Source organism: Melospiza melodia, chromosome 2 (genome assembly GCF_035770615.1).
Source record: "Melospiza melodia melodia isolate bMelMel2 chromosome 2, bMelMel2.pri, whole genome shotgun sequence".
NCBI classification, from domain to species: domain Eukaryota; kingdom Metazoa; phylum Chordata; class Aves; order Passeriformes; family Passerellidae; genus Melospiza; species Melospiza melodia.
In genome coordinates, this window is record NC_086195.1 from 16,508,373 (window position 1) to 16,522,703 (window position 14,331).

Below are 14,331 nucleotides of genomic sequence, written 5' to 3' on the forward strand. Positions count from 1 at the left end.
ATGATTGAATGCTTCTGACAGTGGAATTGAGAAAGCAGTAAAGAGTAAGACTTGAGTGGAAGGGAGAAAAAGCCCCCAAAAGAGTGAAGCCAATACTGGAGCTGGGGTATGTGAGAATCTTCTCTTGTTAAGCTCTGTGCACTGTCCCTTATATGATTCCAGCCTGACTGCTTAAAGTAGGTTCTACTAAACTGGAGAAATGATATCACCTCTGGTTCCTCTATATTTAGAAGCCTTAAGGAGGAAACACAGTGGGGAAAAGACAACTGGTATAGGCTCCCTAGAGCTGACACAGTGAAGGTACCTGCACTTACCTGAGTGATCTTTGTCAATGATGTTAAAGATGATCTCCAGATCCTTTCTGTATCTGCACAGTGTTTCTGCCAAAGCTGGCTGAGCCTGGTTTTGAAATCACATACAAGAAGCTATTCAGACCTTGGTTTGAGTTAATTTAACCAACAGAATATCTACTATCCAATTTCCATTTTCCCAGTTTAACTTGTCAAATGTAAAAAACCAAATCTTTATGCTTGAATTCTCGGGAATGACACTTCTGTGTCTTACCCTGAGGAATAATCAGATAAACCCCATCACTTTCAGATGGCAGGGCAAGGGGGAAAGGAGCCCTTCACACCTCCTACCTGCAGTAATTATTTGTGGAAATAATCCTGGATGATCTGGGGAAGATGGTGTAGACCATACACTCATACAAAACACTCACCATACAGATGTGAATGGATCCTGCTGTTCAGGAAAATTATGGTGATATACCTCTGTTCTAAAGCACTGTGCAGCATTTGGTAACAACTGGGCTCTGCAGAAGTGACCTCAGATACCATAATATACATCTAAAAGTCCATCTATAAATGTGACTTCCTCCCACAGGGGCCTGAACTGCCTCTGGAGCCTGCTTGAAATGCTCATTTCAAAGAGTGAGGGTTGAGTGCTCTGGGCAGGATTTGTCACATCTCCTCAGCTCCGTTATCTAAACGCCCTCGAGAGCCAAGAGAAAGTAAGAAGCAGTTCTAGCATGTGATTCATCCAACCTATTTTAAGCATCTACCTTAGCAGGGAATGATGATTCGTACCCTAGCAGTGCTCATTTTCCTCCAGTGACTATAAAAGGAAGCTCAGCAACTAGTTCAGCTGTGGATGTCTACTTGTTGGGCCAAACAACTGTCTTGTGCTTCAATTTGCACCAAAAGTTGTTCCTCCAAGAATTGCAAGGAGGTGTTTTCCTCTTTACCTCTTTTATAGGTTGACCCATTTTCAAATCATAAAAACAAGACATGAAGTCGACTTCTCCATCTGGGTTCATCTGTGCTAGCTGAGAGCGCAGCATCCTCCAGGGCAGCTCCAGCTGTAGGACAGACTCCATTGCTGCAGCCCAGTCATTGACAGAAATCCTGCCTGCAGAAGGGGTCAGGTCATGGTTACAAGTACAGGACACAGCCCACATCAGGCACCAGCACAAAGGGTTCCAAAACACAAGGATTTTCTCTGAACCCTGGGGTAAAACCCCTTGTAACAAAGGAGCAGTGGGGTTGGACTAGGCATTTCCACAGGTCCCTTCCAGCCACAAAGTTGTGATGCTGTTATGATGTTCAGCATGTTTTAACACCTTTTGAGAAAGTCAGATTATGCCATGAAGAGTACTTCAGGTTTCAGCTGAGCTGCAATTAGAGTGACATGTGGCTGAAAACTCAACCACATAGAAATATGTGTAACAGCTGTTCAGTGGCCAAAGAAACAACACCATGTTATTGAGTGCCCTTGTAAGGACACTGTCAAGTAAGGAGTCATCACAAGGAAAACTTGCATTTGTGGCAGAAATCAACTTCTTGCTTCTGCATAAAAGGTTCATCTATTAACTCAGCACTGACTTTTGTTCAGCTGAGGGGTGAGTGTGTGTCTGCTAGAGGCATAGGCTGTGTGTCTGCTGGAGGCATGGCAGGCACCTTTCCTCACATACCTCCCAGACTCAGAAGGAGACCCATTCCACATCCCCACACCTGAGACCACAGTTCCCTGTCTGACACATTCTGATGACACTCCTGCATGAAGGTCGTGGTGACCTTTGAGCTTCTGGATCTGGATTTGCCTGCCCAAAGTCTCTACCCAACAGCAAACATAATTTCTTTATTTGCCCATGTCTTTCAGTTTTCTTTTTCCTCCTTCAAGCTTCATCCCCTCAAGCTGTTTGCGCTAAGCCTTTCCCAATGACTATTCTCCTCTGTGGTCATGAAAAACAAGGTCAACCAGCTTCTGCTGCCCTCAGCCTGACACTGAGGCAGGCAGGACTCCTCTCCATGGGGCTTGTCCCCTCTGCCTCCCACACACATGGAAGCTGTTTTCCCCATGGTGGCAACTGGACAGAGAGGGAGTAGTACCTGTGCCATTGACGTCATATTGAGCAAAAGCACTGATGAGTTCAGACCTGTGTGCATAAATCTTCTCTCGTAAGGACTTTAAGGCAGATGATTCAATTGTACCTACCCTAGGAAGGAAAAAATCAGCAGATTATTAAAGGATTAAAATCCTCTCACATGTTCTGCTTTTCAACACCCATTACAAAATTCTTATATCCTTTACCATGCAGTATGTTCAGGGTATAGTATGTTTAAGTAGAATCACTCAAAACACACTACATTCAGCAGGGGGAAACCCCAAACCAAACAAAACCAACAATGCTCCATAAGAATAAACTGAGTTTATGAGATAATTAAGTTTATGCAGGTAATTCTAAGCTGCTTTCCTTTAGTAATCTGACCACACTACTAGGCATGGCAAAGCTGTCATGATAAACTTTTGAGACTCAAGTCATAACAGGATTTGTCCAGATTAACACTGCAGCCTTAAAGCAGACAGGTGCAGGCCATTTATGAGTCCCTGACAATTGTCTGTTCTAACTGCTTACCTCACCTAATTACCTTTGGGTGTTTCTCAGGAAACCAAGTTAAGCAGCCAGAATACATTTTGTCTACTGTATTAATTTTTAAATTGTAAAACAGAAAACCAGTGAGAATCAAAGAAAATGGATGCCTATTCAGTTATTGAGTGAAGCTCTAGATTTGGGCAGGTGCACTCTCTGTGAGGTGAGCCCATGCTCACTGCATGCAACACAGAGCTTTACCTCTCGCGGAGATTCTTCCTGCGCGTGAGCTTGCTGACCTGGTACTGCACAAAGCGCGGGGTCAGCTCGGGATTCAGCTTGATGTAAGCGCCCCGGTTACTGCCCTCCTCGTAATAGTTAGAGGCAGAGAATACGGTGATAACCTGACACAGGAAACAAAGAAACTGGATTGGCCAGAACAGCTCTTCTTGACACTTATTTCTGAAACTGATCTGAGAAAAAATTCCAGCTCACAAAATTACGTGTCTACATATAAAACTCCCTCATTCACCAAATTGCTCTTCCCTTTCGAGTCAGAGCTCTGGGCCTTTATTTTGACCTGTCAGACTTCAGAGAGCAGTGAGATATAACATGCTGTTTAAGAGAAACCTCTCTCTAAGAGAGACCTGATTTTCAGGATTCTTGTTGGCCTCCCAATGCAGCATGTTAAAAAGCAGGGCCAGAAGAGAAATCAGTAAGTTAAAGGCTTCTAGAGCCTTAGAGCATGTCTTGAACTGTATTTACACACAACTCTTGTTGGGGATTTTGTTGGTGTCCATTTGTTTTCATGTAAGTAATAAATTGGTCGTCACTGCCTAAAGATGTAAAGAATTTTGTTACTCAGAACTCAGTAATTTGTTGTAACATCTATCTAGGACAAAGTTCTCCCAAAGCCAGTTTAACAAAGTAACTCTCTTTTTTTAAAATAAATTTTGGAGAAAAATCTACTGTGGATGTTCCTGTGAAATTCACAGGAGAATTCTGCTTTACATGGAAGCAACTTACCTTCCCATCATGACTGATCTCATAACCTTCTGGCTTAAATTCATGGGACCTGATGAGCATCTTCAGATTATATCTCTCAAACAGCTTGGCAGTGACATCAGGACCAAAGTAACAGCCTCCTCCTCGACACTTGTTTGGTGTGCAGCCATTTTGGCTCCTTGGATCACTCCACAGAATGTCAAGGATCTATCAATAGCAAACTCAAGCAAGTGAGGACTGATAATAAGGGAAGACTAGCAGGGTATGGCGGTCTAAAGTCATGGCCACAGCAAAAGCCCCACAGTACAGGGAGGAAACACAAAGGTCTTGAGGTTTTTCCTTCCTTTCAGGAGCATGTTCTTTTGGGCTGGGACTTTTGTTCCACTTTTTAAGAAACATTATCTAGATTTTGGATTAACTTTTTTGTTTCAGAAGAAATATAATTTTAGCAATGTTCCTCCTTTCACAGCTGAGGCTTTCAGACTTGGGCAGGTGCACCAGAAACATTACCTGGGTAATTCAAAGAGAAGAAAAGCTGCCTTCTTCACATGTCAGTAGAGAGGCAATTTCTATTTCCCAGCACAGACTGGAAAACCACATTGGTCAGTGGTTTTACCTAAGCTTGGGAGTACCTGCTCTAAACATGACAAGAGTTGCCTTTGCCTTTATTGTCTTCAGTTAGCTCACGTGTCAAACTGACATTTTACATATTAGCATTTTAGCAGGGTTCAGACATGAAGATGAATTATCATGGTTCAATTCTAGTCAGTAGCAAACATTATTCAAAATGTGCTTGTTTAAACTTTTCTGGGCAAGGTTTGCACTAAAATATTCCACTTCATGTTTGTGAGCATGGCTTAGTGGATGCTTGATTAGCTGTCAGATTTGGGGAGAAAGGGGAGCCTTGCTTGTGTTCGTTATGTTAGTTTGTAGGTCAGATAGGTATCTTGGGAAATCAGATTTTCAGAAAAATTAAGCTTTCCAAATTGTCACAATTTATTAAATTACAGTATAACAAAAGCTCTATATATGCTCTGATATTCAAGATGAAATGAACAGCCAGAGGACAAACACTTCCCACTTCTGAGTAATCTGCCTGTATGTCTCAGGAGCTGGGTGGCTTTTTTTGGGCTATATCAGCATTCAGCTGCCAAAAGTACAGCCAAAAAAAGGTGCTTTATCTCACCAACAATTGCAGTCTGACCCGTTTAAACCAACAACCATTTATGTACCAACAGATCCAACCACATGAGGGCAGGCAAACCTATTTCCTACTGAGCAGTTTCCTCCTCCTAACGACTATGAAGAGAAAATACTGGGTGAATTTTACTTGTAAGGCATAAACACCCAAGCTTTTATTACCAGACAAAAAGCATCCAAAAAAGCCCAATAGGTATCTAAGTTAATCCTTAGAATGACTGTTTTCCTGTTGAGAGGCAGTTCACTCAGACTGAACCCACTGCTGGAACAGAACTCCGAGCAGGAGGGGTTTGGTATCAGAGTCTTTGGTTTCACCTACTTGTTTCCATTCCTTCAGGGCGGGGTCTGGAGGCAAATTTGAACCTGAAGGCTCCGTGAAGCCCGATGAAGAGATGTGTTGTGTCTTCCCTGCAACATGCTGGTTGGCAGTGTGTTTACTGGGTTTGGTCATGGGAGTTTTCTTCTTCACTTGGTCCTGTCTGTTTCCCACTGACTTTGGTGGCCGCATCAAAGATTTCAACTTAAAAAAAAAAGTTACCATCACAACAACAAAAATTGATACAGAGATGTTGGCTAAAATGCACATCAGCTCATGTTTCCTGTACTCAGGAGAACTCCTTGAGGGTTCTAATGTTAACTCCCATAATGTCCTGATTTCACAGGTTTGGGAGAAGCTGCAGGTATTTGGCACTTGCAGAAATTTTGCTTTATACCTATCAGTAATCAGGCTCTTCAGAGCTGCTTTCATATTCTTATCCAGACACACACACTCATTCCAAACACAGTAAATCTTGAGGTCTCACTATACAGCAAGTAGGGCCTGAGCTCAGGAAAGACACATCAGTGCCCAGGTTCCCTGGAAACAAAATATACATTCATATTGAATGGAAGGTGAAACTCCATTCACTTCTGCTCTGACACAGTACCATGCTGTTAGATTAACTTGGCTAAATTAAATGGAGTATCAGGAAGACAGTAGTGAAACTGATGGAATATTACACCACATGATACTGTTAAATCAAACCCCTCAAACATGCAAGGGCATTTGCTTTTCTGGAGTGGTGCACTATGGTTCCACAAATGATCAGTAACATGGTTTCTCTCCAGGGAATGTCTTCTCCTTTGAAAGTCTCTCATAGTAGCTTATTTCTAGAACAAAGCCAATATAAAACCCAAAAAACAAACCAACCAACCAACCCAAAAACCCCAAAGCAAAACACAAAATCCCAAACCAAAAAAAACCCCACCCACCAATAAAACATATACAGTCAACAGACCCCTGGATTTTACTCTTTAACAAAGAAAAGGACTAATTCAAAACAAATGCCCAACACAGGGTTATTCACCAGTGCACTGACCGGTATGAAACCTGCCAGCTGCACCAATTAAAATACATCACTTGGCCTTGAGTGACACTGCCCTGGGTTGTGGCCCACACATGTCTCATTAGCAACACTCTCCTGTGGCAGCTACTTTGACCTGTTAATTCTGCATTTCACAGATACTGCATTTCACAGAAACATGCCGAGCTGAGCCCTGGTGAAAGCATGGGCAGAACTCAGCTCATGGTTAGGATGCCTCTATCTGTAGTTAGGCACCCAGTTTTAGTGCACAGTGGTGCAGCCAATGAAGCTTAGATATGCATGCCCTTTGTCATATCTTTTAAAAAGATACACATCTGACTGTCCTGCAAAGCATTTATTTCTGCTTCAGAAAATCTGAGGATGACAAAAATAGCTCTGGATTCCACAGACATTGATGCCAGGGTACACTAAGTTGCTCAAACATTGGTCTCCTATGCTATCTGAGATGCTCCACTGTGAATTAGTGTGAGGGGGCAGACACAAATCTGGCCTAAAAGGGGACTGGTGGAGGGGACCTACAGAGAAGACTTTCTTCAGAGGCAGGCTAAGGCCAAAGCCAATGAGGCACTTCCTTGAACAGCACTGGAGATGTGTGCCTAAGTAATGATCTCCACCAGATCTCTGCAGACATCTTGATTTAGTTGTTCAAATCGAGACCAAATCCTCCACCATTTTCCACTGATTTGAAAGGTCTGTGTTTGCTCATCATTTCAGAAAAAAAAAAATGAACATTTTTGTCTTCTAAATCCCTGAAAAGCAGTGGATTCTGTTTTATCAAGGCCAGTTCTTGAATTTTGATCCTTCTGGAAAGGCTCTCCCACATGTACAACGTTCAGCTGCTGCCAAGGGAGCGCCTCACAGGTGGAGAAATTGCCCCACACAACAGATGGCAGAAGCACAGCCCCAGGAAAAAAGGCAGTGCTGGAAATACGTGGCTAAATTGACTTTTAAAGTGTTTGAAGGAAATGCCCAAGAATCAAGTAGTTTTCATACTTTCTGGCTAATGTGTCATCACTGCAGGAGAAGGCATCTAAAGTGGCTTTAGCTGTTTTAAGGTCAAAAGACCCATGTTATGTGGAGAGCCAGACAACTGCCTCTCAACACCTACTGCAACCTGCCTTCCTAAGCCCTGATTTTGAAGAAAAATTAGACTATTATTTCTCTTACATGCCTTATACTGCTGCCATTTCCTTTCCTAATGCAAATGACCTGATCCTAGCATTCATACCACAACATTTTTAAAAGCAAACAAAATTACTCTCACATGAATATGATCTCTTACCTTATTTCTCTCAAGTGCATTCAGGAAATCCAAATCTGTGGTGTCTGAAATCCCCCCATGTAGGATAAGAACTTTGCTATCAATTATAGTGGCAAGGGGAAGCCAGCTAAAAACATCTCGCAGAAGACTCAAAATCTGTTTCCAATGGTCCTGTAAAATATACTCTTACATTAGATTCTATTTCTGGCAGATTCTGTTGCTTCTAAGTTCAAGATTTTGCTGAAGTGCTTGCTACGGTTTATATGATCAGCTTTGTTCAGGTGATATCCTGAACTGCAACCCTGACAAACATGTTCTGACATTTACTTTAGGGCCATTTGATTGTGTCTGTAGTGTTTCATTTTTTCTTACATGTTCACCTCTTTTTTTGTGCTCTTGATTGTTCTTATGGATGTTACTTATTTCATCCCATAGATCTCTGGGCATAAGAGACTAGCACTTAAAATTGTTTTGTCATTTATTCCACTGATAGGCCAAAATAATTTCACCTACATCACTAAAATAATACTCTGCTACACCTAAATAAACTGGTTTGACTTTTTCTTGTTTACACAGGTTTCATTTTACATGTGCAAGACTGCAAAAAAAATAGGGAAAGGAGGAAGAATCTTACCTTGTACTTCTTTGAAACTTCTTTTGTGAATCCATATCTGAAAACAGGACAGCATCATGAACTGGGTTTCAGTATGCCCCTTCTGCATGGTTTCCTGTGCTATGGTGTTTTACTGGAGTTTTCTAGCCCCCTTTCTCATCTGCCATTCCATCTCACCTCAGCTGAAATTTGCTTTCCTCCACTCTGTCTTGAGACTGAGTTAAACTTGTTTCTTGTGCATAGCAGAGGTTGGGAACAGAATCCAGCCCAGCAATTATTAAGAGGCCTTTTTGCCAGCTCTACCTTTTAGATACCAGAGAGAAATTCCAAAGGAACTGATGATGGGCAAAAATTCCCACAAAACCTTCATGGAGCTTTTGTCTTAAATATCATATAATCACAGAATCATATCATAGAATGGTTTGGGTTGGAAGGGACCTTAAAGATCATCTCATTCCAACCCTCTGCCATGGGCAAGGGACGCTTTCCACTTGACCAGATTGCTCAGAGCTTCATCCAACTTCACGTATTTTCCCCCACAAGGGACAAGGATTTTGATACCTAATTCTTTTAACACCAAGATATCCTTCATCAAGGGGCATTTTCACAATACTCAGCTTTCAAATTTACCAATGTGCAGCACTGCTAATCAAAATGCACAGCAAAGACACATCTGTGCACTCCATAGCATCGCAGACTTAGTTAATATTTTTTGCTGTTTTGGGGAGGAATTTTCCTCCTTGTAGATTAAGTAACTGATCTTGGTTTATGTTGTTTTTGGAGTGTTTTCAATTATGTGCTGAAAAAGTAACTGTCATGGGAAACTGATTCTCTTTTTTGGATCATTAGTAGGACTTGCCTTTGGGGCTCTGACCCAGGTGCTAACACAGAGGCCTGTGTTAAAACAGCAATACATCCTGGGTGCCACATCAAATGATCCAAGGGCTGTAGCAGGTTACCCACCAGTCAGTCACCCAAGGCTTTCTGGGGCAGTTTAGAATTGTAGGGAGTAGGACTGAGGAGTTCTCACATTTCTGAGATGCTTTTTGTTTCCATGTCACACTTTGACTACAGCTGGAGCCACTGGCTGTGCTCACTCCCTTGGCTGCACTGCACAGCTGAGTGCAAATGTCTGTGTTAGAAAACAGGGTGTCAGCTTTCCTGCACTGACACCTCCAACTGATGAAGCTCCTCTGAGTAGAGGGTAGGATATTTACCTGCCCCTTGGGTTAGAGAAGTGAAATCTTAGTTTAAAGTTAAGTAAAATATCAGATTTCGCTAAATATGTGCTTTAACAAAAACATCGTCCTTCCATCTGTCCTTCCCCAATTTTGATACTCTGGAAGCTGCACTAAGCCCTCTGACTTCAATGGATTATGATTAGATCAAAGACAAAACATGATTGCCATTCAAATGTCTGTGTGTAGTGAGAATGTTCCTTCCCCACACACACTCTGAAAAGACAAAGATCCACCTGACTTCTTAATAAAACATATTCCATTTTAGGGTGCCACAGTGGCTAAAGTAGCAATCAAAAGCTCAAATATTTCTAGTGATAGCCAGATATTTCCTGCCCCGCCCCCAAAATCTACCTCAGGTTCATGATGTAGTCTTCATGGTTTCCTCTATTCAAGTGCAAATCATTGGGATAGATAAGAAGAAATGCAAATAGGATTATAAGTATTTCCATAGAATTTTTCCCTCTGTCAACAAAATCACCATTAAAGACATAGGGGTTTTGTTCTGAAGGCAGACCATTCTGCAGAAAAAAAAAAAAAAAAAGGGCATTTAGAGGGGCTGCAATGTTACTGTAATAGAGGAAATAGTATTCAAATGAGATCCCATTGCTAGAGATTCTGAAAAAAATCCTGCATAATACAGAGATCTAAAAAGCAGCATTTCTTTATTTCCACTGTTTAGAATAAAAACCTTCATATCAGACAACCTGAGCCATTAGAGAAGAGAGGACCTCTCTGGCTGTTCTTACAATGCCATCTCTAATCCTTTCCTTTACCTATTAAATTAAATTGAAAGGGAATGAAAGAAACATCAGTCTTGTAGTAAAATATACATTTTTGTTATTGTAACTCTTGCCAGGAAACTACGCACTTGCAAACAGAAGGGAGTCATTCAGTTTGAATGGAAGATAAGAAATACATGAAAAATTATCTTCTCATGTTGGTTTGAATGGATTTCATATATTTACATTGTTTGTAGTGTATGCTTCCAAAACTCCTGAGAAGGACTATAGTCCAGAGGATATAAAATTTTAAGACAGAACTTAAGACTTGAAAAGTTTGATTTCAGTTGCTTTAATCCTGAAAGCACTGCTTGCATGAGAGCCAAGATACACTTGAAAGCTCACAAACCTGAGAGGTTGTATATACAGGTATTTCTTACCTTATTTTTTTCCTGAAGATACAGAGAAATGATTTATTATAAATGGTGACTTAGTAAAGACAAGTATTTTGAACTGATGGTTTGTTTTATTAGAATAATTACCAACACATCAATGGGTGCCATCAGCTTACCACCTATATGTAACATCATAATTTCCAGTCATGAGTATCAGAAATAGTATTTCAGCTATGACTAGCCAGAAAAGGGAAACCTCTGTTTTCTTAATTGATATGCACAAGAAATACCAACAGAACATCTATAAAATTACATTATAACTGTGGAAGCCACTCTTAAAAGTTCTGGTAGCACTGCAAGACATCCCATTTCTTGAATATATCTACAGTATCAGTGTTTCTTGTGTTCCTATGGCATTTCTGGTATTTTGCCTTAGTAGATTTATTGCAGGATGTGTAATGTGGCCAGGGACTCAATGTAATGTGTAATTTCAATCCTTATGAGAACATCTTTTTTTATCCCAATCAGTGTTCTGTGCTTTCATGATAGGTTGCAGTAGTGAACCCTGGTCTCTCCATCCTGGCTGCTGTAAATTCAGCTTCCTTGGATTTTGCTATAGCCTGTCCTGAGCCCTTTCCAAGTTAACTTAGAAGGGGCCTGTGCTTGCTCTGTGCTCACAAGTCTGGCAATGTATGAGGCTCTTCTAATGTGGTGGTTGAAGTGATTTTAAAAAGGAGAGGATGGATTTCAGGAGTGGAACAGACAGCAGAAGCTCAGCAGCAGTTTCTGGAAAGATAGATAAATAATAAATAAATAAAAGCTTTGCCTTAAAACCAATAGGCATGTGAATCCACCAGCAGATTGTGAGTACACCCACAACCACTCTAACTGCAGTCCTCGTGGAAAGATTCATCTGCTGGAGCACTCTCCAGACTCTATCACCCTTCTTTTGGAAAAGATTACACACAATTTGAGTTTTAAACAGGTTTGGTTTGGACTTTCAACTTCAATGTGACATTTTAATTTTGTTCCACACTCATGCACTTTCCTTTTCTGTGGTTTCAACCAACAATGAGAGCAAAACTAAATTAAAGGCTGTTGCAGCCTCTGACATGTTAGAGAGGCAAACAAGGCCTCTCTAACAATGATTAGCAACTTGCTGCTGGGCATCATTACTGTTTCTCCTGGGTTAGTGATTAATTAACTTCCGTTTGTTGTTGGCATTTTCTACCCCTTCAGGCCATTTCTATCTATAGCACCCCTTTAACAATCTAACTTAGCAATACGTAATTTAAAATTCAAGTTTCAAGGAATATCAGGAAACACTGTAATTTAATGAAGATTAATGAAGGGTCTGAATGAACCTTACAAACTGTTATTGAGAGAAAAAAGAGTAAGTGTCTTGGCTTCAGCCAAACCAGGTGTAAGGATTATACACCATCTGCAGCACTGTATCAATATGCTGCAGATTGCCAGCCCTGTGTTTGCTGGGGGTGGTCTGTGGAAGTGACAAGCCTGGTCTGCATGCAGGCCTCCAGAATCCATTGCAGCTCTGCACAGCCCTGGGCAGACCAAGATCACTCCCATGGCATTGTTTAGGATGGCACCCTCTTGTTTAAGGTAGTTGGTACCAACTTGGAGGATGAAATCCCTTCCAACTGAAACAGAGTTTAGGAAAGAGAAAAATGGATCCCAGAAGCCAACTGGGTTCACTGCTCATCTGATAAATGGCTCAGAGGGGACAGTGATTTAATTTGCTTCCAGATAATCAGCTCCATCTTATGCTCTCTATATTCTCCACTACTTTGAAATGACAAAACATTTGCCCATTTTATTTGGTTTGGTGGAAGGGACTTCCCTAGGAATTTAACAGAGAACAACTGGTGTTATCTCTAGTCTGAAGTCAGTGGGAGTTTTGGCTCTGAATTTACTGAAGTCAGGATGAGAGCTGCTCTTTTTTTTTCCTCTTTATAGCATCCATTAGAGGGGGGAAAGAATCAGCATCTGTTTACTCCAAAAAAAATAAAATGCAGGCTGAATGCAGTTGTAAATATAATTATATCTGAGCATTTATCTCCAAAATAGTTATATTTCCCATTCCAGGTTCTGAGTATGAAACCTATATGTATCATACTTGTTCCAGTTTTAAAAAGAAAGCTTAACAACCAAAAGACTGCAAGCCAAGGACCAGCTAAAGATGGTTGATTAGTAAAAAAGCAGGACTCTGTAGAAAGGTCTGATTATATTTTAACTATACTTCAACAGACTTCAGGTGTGCACTTGGGCAAAACAGCCACATTTACGTTGAACAAGTCTCAGATGAAGAGTAACAAAGCTGGAATCAGGGGGAGAATGACATCATTGAAACACCTGGTTTAGCTCACTGCAGTCTCCATTCAGTGCAGATGAACGTGTAAGGATCTGCCACAAACCCTTCCCCCTGCCCCGGAAAGCTCAAATCAAAGAGAGTACCTGCTCAGTCAAAGGTGCTGATTCATCCTGAAGATAAATGGGAAACTAAATACACAACATTTCCTGCGTCTTCAGTTAAACATACAATCCTGGAAAAGCTAGCCTGGAGCTTAATTTGTTTTACACATCAGTAAAACAGAGCTAGGCATTTTTAGCATGATAAAAAAGGATATGTAAAGGGTGCACAAAGCACTTCTATTTTGTGCAGACCGTGTGATTGCTTCCAAGGCTTAAAAAGCTTTTAAACACCACTCTTTCTTGTTTCCTGATTAAAAAAAACACCCTCCTTCCAAAAAAACACCTCAACAACAATAAAAGACCCGAATAACCCAAAAAACCAAACCAAAACAAAAAAATACCCAACCAAACAACAAAAACCCCCAAACCGACCCAAAAGCAAACCAAAACCCCTGAAGGTATCAGTGGAAAGCCTAAATGAAAGCTTCTGCATTTTTTCTTGAATGTTAGAAGTATCCATGGTGTAGTGTTACATCAGGACCTCAGCTCCTGATTTTAGCAGACTTCAGTCAATATGGAATTCAAAACAGTGGCAGAACTTTGGAGACTTTGCACGGTGTCCTCTTATGTTTTGGCTCATGCTGCAGTTCAGCATTCAGGAAAATAATAATCTCAATCTCCTTCACAGTGAGCAGGAGGATATGGAGAAGGGAAAGCTCTGACAAACACACTAAATTGTTCCAGGATTTGTGTATGTGGTGTATGGACACCACATGAGCAGTTCTAATGGTGATAAATCTGTCACATATAAATATCTGTTCTTAATAACAAGTCATAAAGTGAAAATGCTACATCTCAAAGTGCCTACTTACCTTATAGAATATCAGCAAAAGATCATCCAGGTTTCCATGCAAATCTCCTACAGGAAATAAAAAATTTCTTTTTAAAATTTTTTCACAGAGGAAAAAGAAACTGGAATTATAAAACTGGAATTAGTTGGATCTAATACGTTTTTATACTGCACAACAGAACATGTTTCAGGGACAGTTTTTGATTACTACCAGCAGGATGTGATGGAGAGTGCCAAGAACTGTCCATGCCTGTGTGCCTCAATGCTAAGGCCACAGGAATGACAGACTGGGCCCTTTTTGAGAGGTTTGTTTGGAACAGGCAGGAGGATTTCACCCCAACACAAAGCATCACTGCAGCACAGATCCCCTGCGCATCTGAC

At 41.0% G+C, this 14,331-nt stretch overlaps 1 protein-coding gene across 2 annotated transcripts in view; it reads right to left on the minus strand.

Moving 5' to 3' along the window:
- The window catches only part of PPEF1 (protein phosphatase with EF-hand domain 1), a 34,694-nt gene that overhangs the window by 1,387 nt on the left and 18,976 nt on the right, over window positions 1–14,331 (minus strand). For both annotated transcript variants that reach the window (XM_063182829.1, XM_063182833.1), the window contains exons 7-16: window positions 13,973–14,019; window positions 9,908–10,074; window positions 8,337–8,373; window positions 7,724–7,873; window positions 5,397–5,597; window positions 3,899–4,084; window positions 3,134–3,276; window positions 2,391–2,497; window positions 1,247–1,410; window positions 315–399 (exon numbers count right to left, since the gene is read on the minus strand). In XM_063182829.1, coding sequence (XP_063038899.1) covers window positions 315–399; window positions 1,247–1,410; window positions 2,391–2,497; window positions 3,134–3,276; window positions 3,899–4,084; window positions 5,397–5,597; window positions 7,724–7,873; window positions 8,337–8,373; window positions 9,908–10,074; window positions 13,973–14,019 — 1,287 coding nt within the window. The remainder of the gene's footprint in view (window positions 1–314; window positions 400–1,246; window positions 1,411–2,390; window positions 2,498–3,133; window positions 3,277–3,898; window positions 4,085–5,396; window positions 5,598–7,723; window positions 7,874–8,336; window positions 8,374–9,907; window positions 10,075–13,972; window positions 14,020–14,331) is intronic.